General features: G+C 49.4%; 1 protein-coding gene across 1 annotated transcript in view; it reads left to right on the top strand.

Moving 5' to 3' along the window:
• Window positions 1–2,887: 2,887 nt before the first annotated feature.
• The window catches only part of LOC115142226 (metabotropic glutamate receptor 5-like), a 130,238-nt gene continuing 111,605 nt past the window's right edge, over window positions 2,888–21,520 (top strand). Inside the window, exons 1-3 of the mRNA XM_065000518.1 lie at window positions 2,888–3,040; window positions 3,665–4,108; window positions 4,430–4,544. Of these exons, the coding sequence (XP_064856590.1) occupies window positions 2,888–3,040; window positions 3,665–4,108; window positions 4,430–4,544 (712 nt within the window). The remainder of the gene's footprint in view (window positions 3,041–3,664; window positions 4,109–4,429; window positions 4,545–21,520) is intronic.

Genomic DNA, 21,520 nt, shown 5'->3' with positions numbered 1-21,520 from the left:
CGCTGAGCGGGGTTTCGAAGGACGCGAGGCAGTCACCTTGCGGTCTGAAAGCGGCACGCGCCGCAGGAAATAACCCAAACAAAAAACACAAGCTCACCAACTGCAGTTCTCCCTGAGTGGAGTTGTGTCAGATAGACAGACTGCCATGATAGTCACTCCTCAGCACAGTGTGTGGATATAGAGAGCTGCCAGGTAACCTGCCCTGTCGCGAGACATACTGGTTGAGAGGAGGGGGTTAGACTAGGGGTTTGGCGCGCGATGCGTGAGCAGACATCGCACCGGCAGAGTTTGTGCGTGACATGAAGACGAGAAGAGCTCGAGCTGTGGCCTTGGTCGCAAGCAGTCGGTGCGTGTTCTGCCTTTATCCCGTGGAAATGAACGAGGTCGCAGATTGACACGGTAAGGCTCTATGTGTGTACTTTTGGATGTAACGTAACGGCGCGTTCAGCCTGTGTAATGCAACAGTGAGACACAGCAGATAGCCTCCGCTCTATTTACCCCCCACACACCTCCCCTCGGTAACATCATTCCGTGTGGCAGCCAGCCTTCTGTCTTTAAGTCTTTTTGACCGGTGAGGGTTTTGATGTTAACATTGTCAAGGGAAATATAAAAGTTACAGAACTCTCTTCTCTGCGATGGTTGTCTGGGCAAACGGTGATGCGCGCGATGACTCAATTTCAGCACCGCGGACAGCTCTGGAGGACAAGCGCATGCAGCTACCAGATCCGTCCCGTTTACACAAGCTATGAGACAGACAGAAAGACAGACAGACCATTGCCATGTCTCCTTATTTGACATTGTTTAGCCATGGAGCCAGGAGCAGATTGGGATCAGAAATCGTCCCTGCCATTTCTAACACACGGCTCATTTTTCCCTTAATGCCATCATTATCTGGCTAATGATCATTTTGCTGAGAAAAAAACAACAAGTTAGTTAGGCCCACTGGGCTAAAAAGGGACCAGCCTATCTAGCATTTGCCCGAAATGCTAGATGGCCAGTCTGCCCCTGCTTGGAGCACATTCCCGTTGGCAGACTTCACAAGGGTATCCATAGGCTATAAAGGCACATATATCCTATTCAATGTGCACAGGCACATCATGTTCAAATCCTGCTATCCTCTTCCGTTGTTTACTCAACCAATCAATGACGAAATCTATGGGCAACTTAAATCTCCCAGACTGTTGATTGTTCGGCGTATCAACGCGGTTTATTTAACGGGATAACCGTGGTGTGTTGAATGTGGCAGGCTAGCCTATTGACAATTTATACCGGCGAGAAGCGCAGTGACCTCTGTAGCCAACGGGCTGAACAACGTTCATGCCTATTTGAGCAGATTTATGTTTCTGTGATAGAGAAGAGGATAAATTCATTCGGTTCCGTAATAAAGTGAAATGTGACCTATACTTGAGCACATACAGAGCGACAGGTATGTAATACCGCGCGCAGCCTTGGTGGGAAAGAGACAGAGCGCGCGAGAGAGAAAGACGGTGGTGGTGGAGGAGTCTGTATCATGATAAATCGGTCTTGCGGGCTGCAGGATGAATGGCTCTTAGGAAGAATGGATCCCGAGCGAACAGCTCTCCTGTTAATGGCGCTGTAATGACGCTGTCATATGAATTACTTCCCTTGACCCCCTCGTTTCTCGCCTACCGCTCGAGGGGACACCGGCCGGGCTCGAACTGTTGAGCCCCCAACTCTGCCAACATTCCGACGACCTCGATCAAGTCTATTTGCACAAAGTTGGACCCATTCCCTTCAAACTCATTTACTTAGTGCTTCCAGCTGCTGAAATCTATTGAAATATGTTCTACCTGTGGTTACGATATGTTGTTATGCATAATTGAGGTTAAATATATTTGCTTGAAATACTCAAGCGTTTTAGTTATAGTTTACAAGGCCTATATGACATGAGGTAGAGTGAGAGTGTTGTTCATCATGATCATTTTGTGAATTGTGTCTCTGATCCTTTGAAAAGCTACACAAGACCTCAAAGCATGCACATGTATTATATATATTCTGATGAGGCATTGGTGTGAAGCTGTGGTAGGATTCATGTGAGAGTATAAACTGCTTGGATAGGTTCCCACTGGGTATGGTTCCTGTGCTCTGAGACTTGGTCTGGTGTTGAATGTTATTTTTCTCCCTCCTCTCCGACAGCCTTCCCTGCTCCCTGATGTGTCACAGGTAGATAACAGATTGATGTGAAAACAGCAAAGTAAGCCCCTATAAAGGATTGATGTCCCCTGCTGCGTTCAGACCCTAACCCCCCACTACCTCTCCGTTTACAGGTAATGACCAGCCCCTTTACCTGTCTGTTACCTGTTACCATGGAGACCACCGCTTCACCATAGAGGAGGATATTCCTCAACCAATCAGAGTGGAGTCCAGTTTCGACCAGAAGGAGTCTAAAGTATTTCCCAACATACACGGCTTCTCTCTGGCACTCCTTATTGGTAACGTGGCAATGGCCCGTCCTTGACTTCCACAGCAGGAGGAGGAAGGCCCGTCCTTGACTTCCACAGCAGGAGGAGGAAGGCCCGTCCTTGACTTCCACAGCAGGAGGAGGAAGGCCCGTCCTTGACTTCCACAGCAGGAGGAGGAAGGCCCGTCCTTGACTTCCACAGCAGGAGGAGGAAGGCCCGTCCTTGACTTCCACAGCAGGAGGAGGAAGGCCCGTCCTTGACTTCCACAGCAGGAGGAGGAAGGCCCGTCCTTGACTTCCACAGCAGGAGGAGGAAGTCCACATTTGTATTATTGTTGGCTTGCCACCACTCTTCACAATGGAGAAGAACTTTACTCTCATGAAGCATAGTAGTTCTTGACCAAACTGGACATCATCAGGACACATCATCAAGACGTTTTCTTTGTTAACAAATTAACCAATAAGATGATCTGGATCATCCTGGCCCTGCCTGTATGGGCGTGGCGTGGGACTGTTGGCGACGCCCAGTCTAACGAGCGGCGAGTCGTGGCACACATCCCCGGTGACATCATCATAGGAGCCCTGTTCTCTGTCCATCACCAGCCGACAGCGGACAAGGTACAACCCTCTGAGACTAAGACATCCTTTATGTCCACATGAATGACTGATGGTGTGGGGAAGATGCACAGTGGGGTCTGAGATGATTGACACCCTTGATAATGATGAGCCTAAATGACTGTATAAAATAAATAATTCAAAAAACTGAGCTATATTCTATGCCATTTTTTTTCTCCAAATCCAAGTGCCAATGCTGTTTAGTAAACACTTTAAGCACAGATTCTGTGTGGAGCAATGGTGTATGATCCCTCCCAATGTGTTCTCCAACTCAGAAAACAGTGTCCTCACAAGTTGAATTATTGAAAGGTATTGAAAACAGGCGGGTCAATCATTTGGTCCCTTAAAACTCCTTCTAAATCTCTTTCTCTGAGCAATTGTTTTAGTATAAAATGATATCATTTCCCTTTGGTTGTTTTTGCATACAGTACAGCTCAGTATTTGAATGATTCACTTTATACGGTCAATGTTGCTCATTTTTATCAAGGGTGTCAATAATTTCAGACCCCACTGTATCCATCCCCAGCTGCATAAGTGTAAGAGTGTCTCAGTGCGTGTCGTGAGCAAAGCAGTATCCAGTGTGTGTGTGTGTGTGTGTTTATGTGTGTGTGTGTATTCCTCACCCAGGTACACGAACGTAAATGTGGCTCGGTGCGCGAGCAGTACGGTATCCAGCGTGTTGAGGCCATGCTGCACACTCTAGACCGTATCAACGCTGACCCCCGTATCCTCCCCAACATCAGCCTGGGCTGTGAGATAAGAGACTCCTGCTGGCACTCTGCTGTGGCCCTGGAGCAGAGCATTGAGTTCATACGAGACTCCCTGGTGTCCTCCGACGAGGCCGAGGTGGGGGGAGGCAGTGTGTGGGGGGGCGGCGGGGGAGGAGCCGACGGGAGGGGAGGGCCGAGGTGTGCGGACCCTGCTGCAACCCCCATGCGGGGGAAGAAGCCCATCGTCGGGCTGATAGGACCAGGCTCCAGCTCTGTGGCCATCCAGGTCCAGAACCTCCTACAGCTCTTCAACATACCCCAGATCGCCTACTCTGCTACCAGCATGGACCTCAGTGACAAAGTAGGCACACAATTCTATTCTATTTTACTCTATTCTATTTTAATTTACTCTACTCCATTCTATTCTATGTTATTAGTACTTTATGAGTAGTCTACTGTGTTTCTCTCCAATAGAGTTTGCTATGAGTACTTTATGAGTACTGTTACTCTCCAACAGAGTTTGTATAGGTACTTTATGAGTACTGTTTCTCTCCAACAGAGTTTGTATAAGTACTTTATGAGTACTGTTATCTCCAACAGAGTTTGTATAGGTACTTAATGAGTACTGTTATCTCCAACAGAGTTAGTATAAGTACTTAATGAGTACTGTTATCTCCAACAGAGTTTGTATAAGTACTTTATGAGGGTGGTGCCATCGGATGCTCAGCAGGCCAGAGCCATGGTGGACATTGTCAAGAGATACAACTGGAGCTACGTCTCTGCCATCCACACAGAGGGTAAGAACAGCACTCTGTCTGTCTTTCTGTCTGTCTGTCTTTATGTCTGTCTTTCTGTCTGTCTTTCTTTCTTTCTGTCTGTCTTCCTGTCTGTCTTTCTGTCTGTCTTCCTGTCTTTTTGTCTGTCTGTCTGTCTGTCTGTCTGTCTGTCTGTCTGTCTGTCTGTCTGTCTGTCTGTCTGTCTGTCTGTCTGTCTGTCTGTCTGTCTGTCTGTCTGTCTGTCTTTCTGTCTTCTTTTTGTCCCGCTGCTCTGTGGCCATTCACACAAACAAGAACATTTGAGAGAATGTGTTTTTGGTATTGAGTTTGTGTGTTTCCCTCTTCCCACTCACATCCATGCCTCTTTTTCTCCACTATATTGCGTCCTCCTCTGGCCCTCTCTTCCTCTCTCTCTGGGCGCTGATGACTGGCTGTAATTAATCTGTGGTTTGGCCACAAAGGGAAGTAGGTCTTTAGCTGAACCGTTAATCAGAGTTACACCTTAACACGCACGCGCACGCGCACACACACACACACACACACACACACACACACACACACACACACACACACACACACACACACACACACACACACACACACACACACACACACACACACTGAATATGAGGCTATGGGAGTGTCACTGTAAGGAAGGGAGGAACTGAAACAGTAGTGTTAGACTGCTCTGGTCTCTACTGGTCTGGTCTCTACTGGTCTGGTCTGGTCTCTGCTCGTCTGGTCTTGTCTGGTCTGGTCTTGACTGGTCTGGTTTTGTCTGGTCGGGTCTTGTCTGGTCTTGTCTGGTCTGCTCTGGTCTTGTCTGGTCTTGTCTCTACTGGTCTGGTCTCTGCGCGTCTGTTCTGGTCTGGTCTTGTCTGGTCTTGTCTGGTCTGGTCTTGTCTGGTTTTGTCTGGTCTGATCTGGTCTGGTCTGGTCTGGTCCGGTTTGGTATAGTCTGGTTTGGTTTGGTCTTATCTGGTCTTGTCTTGTCTGGTCTGGTCTTGTCTGGTCTTTGTTGTTTTGTCTAGTCTTGTCTGGTCTGGTCTAGACTTGTCTATTCTTGTCTGGTTTGGTTTGGTCTGGTCTGGTCTTGTCTATTCTTGTGTGGTCTGTTCTTGTCTGGTCTGTTCTGGTCTGAACTGGTCTGGTCTTGTCACGTCTGGTCTTGTCTGGTCTTGTCTAGTCTTGTCTTGTCTGGTATAGTCTGGTCTGGTCTTGTTTGGTCTTGTCTGGTCTTGTCTAATCTTGTCTGGTCGTGTCACGTCTGGTCTTTCTGGTCTGTTCTTGTCTGGTCTGGTCTTGTATGGTCTTGTCTGGTCTGGTCTTGTATGGTCTTGTCTAGTCTGGTCTTGTGTGGTCTTGTCTGGTCTTGTCTAGTCTGGTCTTGTGTGGTCTTGTCTGGTCTGGTCTTGTCTGGTCTTGTCTTGTCTGGTCTTGTCTGGTCTTGTCTGGTCTAGTCTTGTGTGGTCTTGTCTGGTCTTGTCTGGTCTTGTGTGGTCTTGTCTGGTCTTGTCTGGTCTGGTCTTGTCTGGTCTTGTCTGGTCTTGTCTGGTCTGGTCTTGTCTGGTTTTGTCTTGTCTAGTTTTGTCTGGTCTTGTCTGGTTTTGTTTAATCTTGTCTGGTCTTGTCATGTCTGGTCTGGTCTGTTCTTGTCTGTTCTAGTCTTGTCTGGTCTAGCCTTGTCTGGTCTTGTCTAGTCTGGTCTGGTCTAGTCTTGTCTGGTCTTGTTTGGTCTTGTCTGTCCTGGTCTAGTCTTGTCTGATCTGGTCTGGTCTATTGTGGTCTTGTCTGTTCTAGTCTTGTCTGATCTGGTCTGGTCTAGTGTGGTCTGGTCTGGTCTTGTCTGGTCTCATCTTGTCTGGCCTTGTCTGGTCTAGTCGTGTCTGGTCTTGTCTGGTCTTGTCTTGTCTAGTTTTGTCTGTTCTTGTCTGGTCTTGTCACGTCTTGTCTGGTCTTGTCACGTCTTGTCTGGTCTGTTCTTGTCTGGTCTGGTCTTGTCTGGTCTTGTCTGGTCTAGCCTTGTCTGGTCTGGTCTGGTCTGGTCTAGCCTTGTCTGGTCTTGTCTGGTCTGGTCTAGCCTTGTCTGGTCTTGTTTGGTCTTGTCTGGTCTTGTTTGGTCTTGTTTGGTCTGGTCTGGTCTAGTCTTGTCTGGTCTGGTCTATTGTGGTCTTGTCTGGTCTAGTCTTGTCTGATCTGGTCTGGTCTAGTGTGGTCTGGTCTTGTCTGGTCTGGTCTTGTCTGGTCTCATCTTGTCTGGCCTTGTCGGGCCTTGTTTCGCCATGTCTTGTCTCATCTGGTCTGGTCTTGTCTAATCTTGTCTGGTCTGGTCTTGCCTGGTCTTGTCTGGTCTCATCTTGTCTGGCCTTGTCTGGTCTGGTCTTGTCTCGCCGTGTCTTGGTTGGTCCTGTCTGGTCTGGTCTTGTCTGGTCTTGTCTCATCTGGTCATGTCTCATTTCTTAAGGACAACTACTCTGTCTCATCTAGAGAGAGAGAGAACGAGAGAGAGAACGAGAGAGAGAGAGACGTTGTGAAAGAGAAGGAGAGAGCGAGAAGGACGAAGTGGAAAGTGATATAATGAGAGAGAGATAACGGAGAAAGGGGGATCAGCTTTGTAGTGAATTTCCATTAATAATAAAAAATAACAGAGCATTCTCATCAACCAATTATTGCAGGATATCACCAGGAACCACCAGTCAGGAGGATACAGACAGCTCAGGAAGTATGCTTCGATAAAAAGTATACATTTTTTATATAGAATTAAGCGTAATGATTATAGCTCTAGATTGGAGGAAAAAACGGTTTCAGGTGTTTAAAAAAAAAAAAATTCTCACGTATTTTGTGCCCGATCAGATTTTTGGCGTGCTGATTTATTGACGCACCTGTCTGTCAGGGGAGATATGGAGGATGGGGAGGAGGGATAGGTAGGGAGAGAGATGGAGGATAGGGAGGAGGGATAGGTAGGGAGAGAGATGGAGGATAGGGAGGAGGGATAGGTAGGGGAGATATGGAGGATAGGGAGGAGGGATAGGTAGGTAGAGAGATGGAGGATAGGGAGGAGGAGGGATAGGTAGGGGAGATATGGAGGATAGGGAGGAGGGATAGGTAGGGAGAGAGATGGAGGATGAGGAGGAGGAGGGATAGGTAGGGGAGATATGGAGGATAGGGAGGAGGGATAGGCAGGGAGAGAGATGGAGGATGAGGAGGAGGGATAGGTAGGGAGAGAGATGGAGGATGGGGAGGAGGGATAGGTAGGGAGAGAGATGGAGGATAGGGAGGAAGGATAGGTAGGGAGAGAGATGGAGGATAGGGAGGAGGGATAGGTAGGGAGAGAGATGGAGGATAGGGAGGAGGAGGGATAGGTAGGGGAGATATGGAGGATAGGGAGGAGGATAGGTAGGGAGAGAGATGGTGGATGGGGAGGAGGGGTAGGTAGGGGAGATATGGAGGATAGGGAGGAGGGGATAGGTAGGGGGATAGGATGGGGAGGATGAGGGGGGGGGATAGGTAGGGAGAGAGATGGAGGATGGGGAGGGGGATAGGTAGGGAGAGAGATGGATAGGGGGAGGGGATAGAGAGGGAGGATGGAGGATGGGGGAGGAGGGATAGGTAGGGGAGGATGAGGAGATGGAGGGAGATAGGGAGGGAGGGGATAGGTAGGGAGAGAGATGGAGGATGGGAGAGGAGGGATGGAGGTAGGGAGAGATGGAGGATGAGGAGGAGGGATAGGTAGGGGGATGGAGGATGAGGGAGAGAGATGGAGGAGGGATAGGTAGGGGAGATATGAGGATGATAGGTAGGGAGAGATGGAGGATGAGGAGGAGGGATAGGTAGGGAGAGAGATGGAGGATGAGGAGGAGGAGGGAGAGAGATGGAGGTAGGGAGGAGGGATGGAGGATGGGAGGATAGGTAGGGAGATAGGTAGGGAGGAGGGATATGGAGGATGAGGAGGGATAGGGAGATATATGGAGGATGAGGAGGAGATAGGAGGATAGGGAGGATAGGGAGGAGGGATAGGTAGGGAGAGAGATGGAGGATGAGGAGGAGGGATAGGTAGGAAGATAGATGGAGGATGAGGAGGAGGGATAGGTAGGGGAGATATCACACTTCTGTGAGCAGGCCTTTCTAATCGACCTGGCCCGGGTATCCTGGAAGGACATTGACCTCATCCCGTCAGTTGAGGATGCCTGGTCATTCTTTAAAAGTAACTTCCTCACCATTTTAGATAAGCATGCTCCGTTCAAAAAATGCAGAACCAAGAACAGATACAGCCCTTGGTTCACTCCAGACCTGACTGCCCTCGACCAGCACAAAAACATCCTGTGGCGGACTGCAATAGCATCGAACAGCCCCCGTGATATGCAACTGTTCAGGGAAGTCAGGAACCAATACACGCAGTCAGTCAGGAAAGCTAAGGCCAGCTTCTTCAGGCAGAAGTTTGCATCCTGTAGCTCCAACTCCAAAAAGTTCTTGGACACTGTGAAGTCCATGGAGAATAAGAGCACCTCCTCCCAGCTGCCCACTGCACTGAGGCTAGGTAACACGGTCTCCACCGATAAATCCACGATTATCGAAAGCTTCAATAAGCACTTCTCAACGGCTGGCCATGCCTTCCGCCTGGCTACTCCAACCTCGGCCAACAGCTCCGCCCCCCCCCCGCAGCTCCTCGCCCAAGCCTATCCAGGTTCTCCTTTACCCAAATCCAGATAGCAGATGTTCTGAAAGAGCTGCAAAACCTAGACCCGTACAAATCAGCTGGGCTTGACAATCTGGACCCTCTATTTCTGAAACTATCTGCCGCCATTGTCGCAACCCCTATTACCAGCCTGTTCAACCTCTCTTTCATATCGTCTGAGATCCCCAAGGATTGAAAGCTGCCGCAGTCATCCCCCTCTTCAAAGGGGAGACACCCTGGACCCAAACTGCTATAGACCTATATCCATCCTGCCCTGCCTATCTAAGGTCTTGAAAGCCAAGTCAACAAACAGGTCACTGACCATCTCGAATCCCACCGTACCTTCTCCGCTGTGCAATCTGGTTTCCGAGCCGGTCACGGTGCACCTCAGCCACGCTCAAGGTACTAAACGATATCATTACCGCCATCGATAAAAGACAGTACTGTGCAGCCGTCTTCATCGACCTCGCCAAGGCTTTCGACTCTGTCAATCACCATATTCTTATCGGCAGACTCAATAGCCTCGGTTTCTCGGATGACTGCCTTGCCTGGTTCACCAATTACTTTGCAGACAGAGTTCAGTGTGTCAAATCGGAGGGCATGCTGTCCGGTCCTCTGGCAGTCTCTATGGGGGTGCCACAGGGTTCAATTCTCGGGCCGACTCTTTTCTCTGTATATATCAATGATGTTGCTCTTGCTGCGGGCGATTCCTGATCCACCTCTACGCAGACGACACCATTCTATATACTTTCGGCCCGTCATTGGACACTGTGCTATCTAACCTCCAAACGAGCTTCAATGCCATACAGCACTCCTTCCGTGGCCTCAACTGCTCTTAAACGCGAGTAAAACCAAATGCATGCTTTTCAACCGATCGCTGCCTGCACCCGCATGCCCGACTAGCATCACCACCCTGGATGGTTCCGACCTTGAATATGTGGACATCTATAAGTACCTAGGTGTCTGGCTAGACTGCAAACTCTCCTTCCAGACTCACATCAAACATCTCCAATCGAAAATCAAATCAAGAGTCGGCTTTCTATTCCGCAACAAAGCCTCCTTCACTCACGCCGCCAAGCTTACCCTAGTAAAACTGACTATCCTACCGATCCTCGATTTCGGCGATGTCATCTACAAAATGGCTTCCAACACTCTACTCAGCAAACTGGATGCAGTCTATCATAGTGCCATCCGTTTTGTCACCAAAGCACCTTATACCACCCACCACTGCGACTTGTATGCTCTAGTCGGCTGGCCCTCGCTACATATTCGTCGCCAGACCCACTGGCTCCAGGTCATCTACAAGTCCATGCTAGGTAAAGCTCCGCCTTATCTCAGTTCACTGGTCACGATGGCAACACCCATCCGTAGCACACGCTCCAGCAGGTGTATCTCACTGATCATCCCTAAAGCCAACACCTCATTTGGCCGCCTTTCGTTCCAGTACTCTGCTGCCTGTGACTGGAACGAACTGCAAAAATCGCTGAAGTTGGAGACTTTTATCTCCCTCACCAACTTCAAACATCAGCTATCCGAGCAGCTAACCGATCGCTGCAGCTGTACATAGTCTATTGGTAAATAGCCCACCCATTTTCACCTACCTCATTCCCATACTGTTTTTATACTGTTTTATTTATTTATTTATTTACTTTTCTGCTCTTTTGCACACCAATATCTCTACCTGTACATGACCATCTGATCATTTATCACCCCAGTGTTAATCTGCAAAATTGTATTATTCGCCTACCTCCTCATGCCTTTTGCACACATTGTATATAGACTGCCCATTTTTTTTTCTACTGTGTTATTGACTTGTTAATTGTTTATTCCATGTGTAACTCTGTGTTGTCTGTTCACACTGCTATGCTTTATCTTGGCCAGGTCGCAGTTGCAAATGAGAACTTGTTCTCAACTAGCCTACCTGGTTAAATAAAGGTGAAATAAAAAATAAAAAAATATGGAGGATAGGAAGGAGGGATAGGTAGGAAGATAGATGGAGGATGAGGAGGAGGGATAGGTAGGAAGATAGATGGAGGATAGGGAGGAGGGTAGGTAGGGACAGAGATGGAGGATAGGTAGGAGGGATAGGTAGGGGAGAGATGGAGGATGAGGAGGAGGGATAGGTAGGGGAGATATGGAGGATAGGGAGGAGGGTAGGTAGGGACAGAGATGGAGGATAGGGAGGAGGGATAGGTAGGGAGAGATGGAGGATGAGGAGGAGGGATAGGTAGGGGGAGAGATGGAGGATGAGGAGGAGGGATAGGTAGGGGAGAGATGGAGGATGGGGAGGAGATGGAGGGACAGAGATGGAGGATAGGTAGGAGGGATAGGTAGGGGAGAGATGGAGGATGAGGAGGAGGGATAGGTAGGGGAGATATGGAGGATAGGGAGGAGGGGTAGGTAGGGACAGAGATGGAGGATAGGGAGGAGGGATAGGTAGGGGAGAGATGGAGGATAGGGAGGAGGGTAGGTAGGGACAGAGATGGAGGATAGGTAGGAGGGATAGGTAGGGGAGGATGGAGGATGAGGAGGAGGGATAGGTAGGGAGATATGGAGGATAGGGAGGAGGGTAGGTAGGGACAGAGATGGAGGATAGGGAGGAGGGATAGGTAGGGAGAGATGGAGGATGAGGAGGGGATAGGTAGGGGAGAGATGGAGGATGAGGAGGAGGGATAGGTAGGGGGAGAGATGGAGGATGGGGAGGAGGGATAGGTAGGGAGAGATGGAGGATGAGGAGGAGGGATAGGTAGGGAGAGAGATGGAGGATAGGGAGGAGGGTAGGTAGGGAGAGAGATGGAGGATGAGGAGGAGGGATAGGTAGGGAGAGATGGAGGATGAGGAGGAGGGATAGGTAGGGGAGAGATGGAGGATAGGGAGGAGGGTAGGTAGGGACAGAGATGGAGGATAGGTAGGAGGGATAGGTAGGGGAGAGATGGAGGATGAGGAGGAGGGATAGGTAGGGGAGATATGGAGGATAGGGAGGAGGGTAGGTAGGGACAGAGATGGAGGATAGGGAGGAGGGATAGGTAGGGAGAGATGGAGGATGAGGAGGAGGGATAGGTAGGGGAGAGATGGAGGATGAGGAGGAGGGATAGGTAGGGGAGAGATGGAGGATGGGGAGGAGGGTAGGTAGGGACAGAGATGGAGGATAGGTAGGAGGGATAGGTAGGGGAGAGATGGAGGATGAGGAGGAGGGATAGGTAGGGGAGATATGGAGGATAGGGAGGAGGGTAGGTAGGGACAGAGATGGAGGATAGGGAGGAGGGATAGGTAGGGGAGAGATGGAGGATAGGGAGGAGGGTAGGTAGGGACAGAGATGGAGGATAGGTAGGAGGGATAGGTAGGGGAGAGATGGAGGATGAGGAGGAGGGATAGGTAGGGGAGATATGGAGGATAGGGAGGAGGGTAGGTAGGGACAGAGATGGAGGATAGGGAGGAGGGATAGGTAGGGAGAGATGGAGGATGAGGAGGAGGGATAGGTAGGGGGAGATGGAGGATGGGAGGATAGGGATAGGTAGGGAGAGATGGAGGATGGGGAGGAGGGATAGGTAGAGAGAGATGGAGGATGAGGAGGAGGGATAGGTAGGGAGAGAGATGGAGGATAGGGAGGAGGGTAGGTAGGGAGAGAGATGGAGGATGAGGAGGAGGGATAGGTAGGGAGAGATGGAGGATGAGGAGGAGGGATAGGTAGGGGAGAGATGGAGGATGAGGAGGAGGGATAGGTAGGGGAGATATGGAGGATAGGGAGGAGGGTAGGTAGGGAGAGAGATGGAGGATAGGGAGGAGGGATAGGTAGGGAGAGATGGAGGATGAGGAGGGGGATAGGTAGGGGAGAGATGGAGGATGAGGAGGGGGATAGGTAGGGGAGATATGGAGGATAGGGAGGAGGGTAGGTAGGGAGAGAGATGGAGGATAGGAGGAGGGATAGGTAGGGAGAGATGGAGGATGAGGAGGAGGGATAGGTAGGGGAGAGATGGAGGATGAGGAGGAGGGATAGGTAGGGGAGAGATGGAGGATGGGGAGGAGGGATAGGTAGGGAGAGAGATGGAGGATGAGGAGGAGGGATAGGTAGGGAGAGATGGAGGATGGGGAGGAGGGATAGGTAGGAAGAGAGATGGAGGATGAGGAGGATGAGGATAGGTAGGGAGAGATGGAGGATGGGGAGGAGGGATAGGTAGGGGAGATATGGAGGATGAGGAGGAGGGATAGGTAGGAAGATTGATGGAGGATGAGGAGGAGGGATAGGTAGGGAGAGATGGAGGATGAGGAGGAGGGATAGGTAGGGGAGAGATGGAGGATGAGGAGGAGGGATAGGTAGGGGAGAGATGGAGGATGGGGAGGAGGGATAGGTAGGGAGAGATGGAGGATGAGGAGGAGGGATAGGTAGGGGAGAGATGGAGGATGGGGAGGAGGGATAGGTAGGGAGAGAGATGGAGGATGAGGAGGAGGGATAGGTAGGGAGAGAGATGGAGGATGAGGAGGAGGGATAGGTAGGGGAGATATGGAGGATAGGGAGGAGGGTAGGTAGGGACAGAGATGGAGGATAGGGAGGAGGGATAGGTAGGGAGAGATGGAGGATGAGGAGGAGGGAAAGGTAGGGAGAGAGATGGAGGATAGGGAGGAGGGTAGGTAGGGACAGAGATGGAGGATAGGGAGGATAGGGAGGAGGGATAGGTAGGGAGAGATGGAGGATGAGGAGGAGGGATAGGTAGGGGAGATATGGAGGATAGGGAGGAGGGTAGGTAGGGACAGAGATGGAGGATGAGGAGGAGGGATAGGTAGGGGAGATATGGAGGATAGGGAGGAGGGTAGGTAGGGACAGAGATGGAGGATAGGGAGGATAGGGAGGAGGGATAGGTAGGGAGAGATGGAGGATGAGGAGGAGGGATAGGTAGGGGAGATATGGAGGATAGGGAGGAGGGATAGGTAGGGAGAGAGATGGAGGATGAGGAGGAGGGATAGGTAGGAAGATAGATGGAGGATGAGGAGGAGGGATAGGTAGGGAGATATGGAGGATAGGGAGGAGGGTAGGTAGGGACAGAGATGGAGGATGAGGAGGAGGGATAGGTAGGGAGAGATGGAGGATAGGGAGGAGGGATAGGTAGGGGAGAGATGGAGGATGAGGAGGAGGGATAGGTAGGGAGAGAGATGGAGGATGGGGAGGAGGGATAGGTAGGGGGAGATATGGAGGATGAGGAGGAGGGATAGGTAGGGAGAGATGGAGGATGGGGAGGAGGGATAGGTAGGGGAGATATGGAGGATGAGGAGGAGGATAGGTAGGGAGAGATGGAGGATAGGGAGGATAGGGAGGGGATAGGTAGGGAGAGATGGAGGATGAGGAGGAGGGATAGGTAGGGAGAGATGGAGGATGGGGAGGAGGAGGGATAGGTAGGGGAGAGATGGAGGATGGGGAGGAGGGATAGGTAGGGAGAGAGATGGAGGATGGAGGAGGAGGGATAGGTAGGGGGAGATATGGAGGATGAGGAGGAGGGATAGGTAGGGGAGAGATGGAGGATAGGGAGGAGGGATAGGTAGGGGAGAGATGGAGGATGAGGAGGAGGATAGGTAGGGAGAGATGGAGGATGGGGAGGAGGGATAGGTAGGGGGATATGGAGGATGAGGAGGAGGGATAGGTAGGGAGAGAGATGGAGGATAGGGAGGATAGGGAGGAGGGATAGGTAGGGAGAGATGGAGGATGAGGAGGGATAGGTAGGGAGAGATGGAGGATGGGGAGGAGGAGGGATAGGTAGGGGAGAGATGGAGGATGGGGAGGAGGGATAGGTAGGGAGAGATGGAGGATGGAGGAGAGGGATAGGTAGGGAGATATGGAGGATGAGGAGGAGGGATAGGTAGGGGAGAGATGGAGGATGGAGGAGGGGGATAGGTAGGGAGAGATGGAGGATAGGGAGGATAGGGAGGAGGGATAGGTAGGGAGAGATGGAGGATGAGGAGGAGGGATAGGTAGGGGAGAGATGGAGGATGGGGAGGAGGGATAGGTAGGAGAGAGATGGAGGATGAGAAGGAGGATAGGTAGGGAGGGATCGAGGATAGGGAGGATAGGGAGGAGGGATAGGTAGGGAGGGATGGAGGATGAGGAGGAGGGATAGGTAGGGAGAGAGATGGAGGATGAGGAGGAGGGATAGGTAGGGAGATATGGAGGATGAAGAGGAGGGATAGGTAGGGGAGAGATGGAGGATGGGGAGGAGGGATAGGTAGGGAGAGATGGAGGATGAGGGAGGAGGGATAGGTAGGGGAGATATGGTGGATAGGAGGAGGGTAGGTAGGGACAGAGATGGAGGATAGGGAGGAGGGATAGGTAGGGAGAGATGGAGGATGAGGAGGAGGGATAGGTAGGGAGAGATGGAGGATAGGGAGGAGGGTAGGTAGGGACAGAGATGGAGGATAGGGAGGATAGGGAGGAGGGATAGGTAGGGAGAGATGGAGGATGAGGAGGAGGGATAGGTAGGGGAGAGATGGAGGATAGGGAGGAGGGTAGGTAGGGACAGAGATGGAGGATGAGGAGGGATAGGTAGGGGAGATATGGAGGATAGGGAGGAGGTAGGTAGGGACAGAGATGGAGGATAGGGAGGATAGGGAGGAGGGATAGGTAGGGAGAGATGGAGGATGAGGAGGAGGGATAGGTAGGGGAGATATGGAGGATAGGGAGGAGGGATAGGTAGGGAGAGAGATGGAGGATGAGGAGGGGGATAGGTAGGAAGATAGATGGAGGATGAGGAGGAGGGATAGGTAGGGGAGATATGGAGGATAGGGAGGAGGGTAGGTAGGGACAGAGATGGAGGATGAGGAGGAGGGATAGGTAGGGGAGAGATGGAGGATAGGGAGGAGGGATAGGTAGGGGAGATATGGAGGATGAGGAGGAGGGATAGGTAGGGAGAGAGATGGAGGATGGGGAGGAGGGATAGGTAGGGGGAGATATGGAGGAGGATGAGGAGGGATAGGTAGGGAGAGATGGATGGGAGGATATAGGTAGGGAGAGATGGAGGATGAGGAGGAGATAGGTAGGGAGAGATGGAGGATGGGGAGGAGGAGGGATAGGTAGGGAGATGGAGGATGGGGAGGAGGGATAGGTAGGGAGAGAGATGGAGGATGGAGGAGGAGGGATAGGTAGGGGAGATATGGAGGATGAGGAGGAGGGATAGGTAGGGGAGAGATGGAGGATGGAGGAGGAGGGATAGGTAGGGAGAGATGGAGGATAGGGAGGATAGGGAGGAGGGATAGGTAGGGAGAGATGGAGGATGAGGAGGAGGGATAGGTAGGGGAGAGATGGAGGATGGGGAGGAGGGATAGGTAGGGAGAGAGATGGATGAGGAGGAGGGATAGGTAGGGAGGGATGGAGGATAGGGAGGATAGGGAGGAGGGATAGGTAGGGAGGGATGGAGGATGAGGAGGAGGGATAGGTAGGGAGGGATGGAGGATGAGTAGGAGGGATAGGTAGGGAGAGATGGAGGATGAGGAGGAGGGATAGGTAGGGAGAGATGGAGGATGAGGAGGAGGGATAGGTAGGGAGAGATGGAGGATGAGGAGGAGGGATAGGTAGGGAGAGATGGAGGATGAGGAGGAGGGATAGGTAGGGAGAGAGATGGAGGATGAGGAGGAGGGATAGGTAGGGGGAGATGGAGGATGAGGAGGAGGGATATGTAGGGAGAGATGGAGGATGAGGAGGAGGGATAGGTAGGGAGAGATGGAGGATGAGGAGGAGGGATAGGTAGGGAGATATGGAGGATGAAGAGGAGGGATAGGTAGGGAGAGATGGAGGATGAGGAGGGGTGATAGGTAGGGAGAGAGATGGAGGATGAGGAGGAGGGATAGGTAGGGGAGAGATGGAGGATGGGGAGGAGGGATAGGTAGGAAGAGAGATGGAGGATGAGGAGCAGGGATAGGTAGGGAGAGATGGAGGATGAGGAGGAGGGATAGGTAGGGAGATATGGAGGATGAAGAGGAGGGATAGGTAGGGGAGACATGGATTATGGAGCATGGAGCATTCTGACCAACACTAACTTCTAAATACATCCTATTTAACCAACCCCCTCTCTCTGAGCCCTCTCTCTATCCCACTGTCCCCTTCCCCTCCCTATTCCCCCCCTCTCTCTACCCCTGTCATGATCATCGGAATCATACTCTGACCAACGTGCAGCGTGATCTGTGTTCCACATGTTTTATTGATAAGTGAACCGCACAAAAAAAACAAAGAATACACGACCAGTGACGTTCATGCAGTGCTCACAGGCAACTACACAGAAACAATATCCCACAAAACACAGTGGGGAAATGGCTGCCTAAATATGATTCCCAATCAGAGACAACGATAAACAGCTGCCTCTGATTGGGAACGTACCAGGCCAACATAGAAATAAAACACCTAGATAAGAACACCCCCCCTAGTCACACCCTACCTAACCAAAATAGAGAATAAAAAGTCTCTCTATGGTCAGGGCGTGACAACCCCTCCCTTTCTACATCTCTCTCTCTCTCAACCCCTCTCCTTCTCCATATCCCACTTCCCCCCCTCTCTATCCCCCCTCTCTCTACCCCTCTCCCCCAGTACTGAGTGACAGAGCTGTCTGTCTGGTCTCCTGAGAGGGAACATTAAATGGACAGTGCTGATTTGGGCAGAGATGATACCTCTCAGGGGATTAAAACTGTTGGATTGGAGTGTGTGGGAGAGAGAGAGAGAGAGAGAGAGAAAGAGAGAGTATGTGTGTGTGTCTGTGTCTGTGTGTGTGATGGGTAGTGTCTGTGTGTGTAGATGTGCTTTTGTGCGTGTGTGATTAATGGGATATGTCAGGGTTGTTGCCATGGTAAACAGGGTCAAAATAATCTAGGGAGTTAAAATGTATTTAGGAAATACAACATATGTGTGTGTATGTGTGTGTATGGGTGTGTATGGGTGTGTGTGTTAGTGTGTGTAATATATTAAGGTTGTAGGAGAGACATATCCTCGCCAGACTCTAACTTGTGTGTATTGAGTGTGTGTTGGAGAGTATTGGCCTGTATTGCCACCTCTCACTATTTGAGGTGTAAACTGAGTTGTTATCTTGAACTGTCTCTCTGAAACATGATAGGCTGTCACTCTGCCATTCTACCCTAGGCATTTCTAAGTCCTTCTGCCATTCTACCCTAGGCTTTTCTATGTCCTTCTGCCATTCTATGCCAAGCATTTCTATGTTTGACATGTTATTACAAATCTTAAGCAGCACAGGATTAAAGTGAAAGAGGAGGAGGGAGATAGAGGTAATGAACAATAGAGAGAGAGATGGAGAGAGAGAGGGAGAGAGATGGAGAGAGAGAGATTTTGAGAGAGGGAGAGAGAGAGATGGAGGGAGAGAGGAAGAGAGATGGAGAGAGATGGAGAGAGATGGAGAGAGAGGGAGAGAGATGGAGAGAGAGAGATGGAGAGAGATGGAGAGAGAGAGATTTTGAGAGAGGGAGAGAGAGAGATGGAGGGAGAGAGGAAGAGAGATGGAGAGAGAGGGAGAGAGAGAGAGTGAGAGCGATGGAGGGAGAGAAGAAGAGAGATGGAGAGAGAGATGGAGGGAGAGAGGAAGAGAGATGGAGAGAGGAGAGAGAGAGAGAGAGAGAGAGAGAGAGAGAGAGATGGAGGGAGAGAGAGAGGAAGAGAGATGGAGAGAGAAGGAGAGAGAGAGCGAGAGATGGAGGGAGAGATGGAGAGAGAGAGAGATGTTGAGAGACCATTTCACTTAGAATGAATTGATGTCCATTACAGTGGCAGACTATGGTTGTTATTACTGAGGCCTAACACACTGTCTGTCTCTGATATTACATCAACTTCCCACCAAACATGCACACAATACGTTTGTCATGTTCTCAGAACACGTTTTGTCATGTTCTCAGAACACGTTTGTCATGTTCTCAGAACACGTTTGTCATGTTCTCAGAACACGTTTGTCATGTTCTCAGAGCACGTTTGTCATGTTCTCAGAACACATTTGTCATGTTCTCAGAACACGTTTGTCATGTTCTCAGAAATCATTTGTCAAATATTTAAATTGAAAAATACTGTATATTAAAAGCACTTTGTGTTTGAGTATCCTTGACAACAGACAAAGAGTTCTGAATGGTTCAGTGGTTCAGGGCCTTGGATGACTTGACAACAGTAACAAGGCGTGATGTGTAATGAAACCAAAACATTTTTTTATGGAATATTCTCCTGACCCTCAGAAAACTGGACACATGAATGTTCTTGCAAATTTCCCATGAAACGTGCCTAACATCAATATCTTACTGTATATTCTGAGAACATTACAACCTTGTTCTGTGTATGTTTGGTGGGACGTTGATGGAATATTCTCCTAACCCACTGAAAACTGGACACATGAATGCTCTTGCAATGGCCTAGGAAACATGTCTTGAACATTTAATATTGTATATTCTGAGAACATGGTAACCACGTTCTGGGTATGTTCTGTTTGACATTAAGGGAATGTTCTCCTTAACTCTTAACTCGAACGCCAATAGGTTCTCAGAAGGTTTTTGCTAACATAGATAGAATGTTCGGAAACACTTTACTTGACGCCCAGTGTCATAATATGTTATGACACGGGCATAACCATGAAATAATACGTCATAACAGCTGACATAACTTGTCATAACCTGTTAATAATATGGACATAACACTGTCATGAAACATATATTTACATATGTTGTGACATAAAATATGTTATTTTATGGCTGGTTATATGGCTGGTTATGACACCTACATAAGAGTGTCAAAGCCCACTAAACCTACCAGGATAGTTACTATATATACCTACATAAGAGTGTCAAAGCCCACTAAACCTACCAGGGTAGTTACTATATACACCTACATAAGAGTGTCAAAGCCCACTAAACCTACCAGGGTAGTTACTATATATACCTACATAAGAGTGTCAAAGCCCACTAAACCTACCAGGGTAGTTACTATATACACCTACATAAGAGTGTCAAAGCCCACTAAACCTACCAGGGTAGTTACTATATATACCTACATAAGAGTGTCAAAACCCACTAAACCTACCAGGGTAGTTACTATATATACCTACATAAGAGTGTCAAAGCCCACTAAACCTACCAGGGTAGCTACTATATGGCTGGTTATAACACCTACATAAGAGTGTCAAAGCCCACTAAACCTACCAGGGTAGTTACTATGTATACCTACATAAGAGTGTCAAAGCCCACTAAACCTACCAGGGTAGTTACTATATATACCTACATAAGAGTGTCAAAGCCCACTAAACCTACCAGGGTAGTTACTATATATACTTACATAAGAGTGTCAAAGCCCACTAAACCTACCAGGGTAGTTACTATATATACCTACATAAGAGTGTCAAAGCCCACTAAACCTACCAGGGTAGTTACTATATGGCTGGTTATAACACCTACATAAGAGTGTCAAAGCCCACTAAACCTACCAGGGTAGTTACTTTATGGCTGGTTATAACACCTACGTAAGAGTGTCAAAGCCCACTAAACCTACCAGGGTAGTTACTATGTATACCTACATAAGAGTGTCAAAGCCCACTAAACCTACCAGGGTAGTTACTATATATACCTACATAAGAGTGTCAAAGCCCACTAAACCTACCAGGGTAGCTACTATATGGCTGGTTATAACACCTACATAAGAGTGTCAAAGCCCACTAAACCTACCAGGGTAGTTACTATATATACCTACATAAGAGTGTCAAAGCCCACTAAACCTACCAGGGTAGTTACTATGTATACCTACATAAGAGTGTCAAAGCCCACTAAACCTACCAGGGTAGTTACTATATATACCTACATAAGAGTGTCAAAGCCCACTATAAACCTACCAGGGTAGTTACTTTATGGCTGGTTATGACACCTACATAAGAGTGTCAAAGCCCACTAAACCTCCCACACAAGGCAAAACATTCCATTACACCATAGCCTACTCGTCAACAGTATGTTTATGTAACATTTTTAATAGACTATATTAAAAGACCATTGTAATTGCGTACACAGTGACGTCAGACATGCACCTACTCCAATGCTCTGTTGCTGATGACTGGGATGGATGCAGGAGCATATTTCAGGAGCAGGACAAGACACCCTCTTTTTGACTTATGACTGATATAAGGGCCTATATGGCTTATATGAGTATGATGGTCATAATGCTTCATAACAGTGTCATAAAGTGTATTTTCTTAGTCCAAGTAAGGTGACACAGGATGGACGTAATTCTTCATGACAGTGATATAAAGTCGGGGTGTATCTTAACATCTGTGAAGAAATTATTTGGGCTACAATTTCTGAGGCTGGTAACTATAATGAA

This window comes from Oncorhynchus nerka, linkage group LG14, assembly GCF_034236695.1.
Source record: "Oncorhynchus nerka isolate Pitt River linkage group LG14, Oner_Uvic_2.0, whole genome shotgun sequence".
Classification (NCBI taxonomy): domain Eukaryota; kingdom Metazoa; phylum Chordata; class Actinopteri; order Salmoniformes; family Salmonidae; genus Oncorhynchus; species Oncorhynchus nerka.
This window is presented reverse-complemented; position numbering and strand designations above follow the sequence as displayed.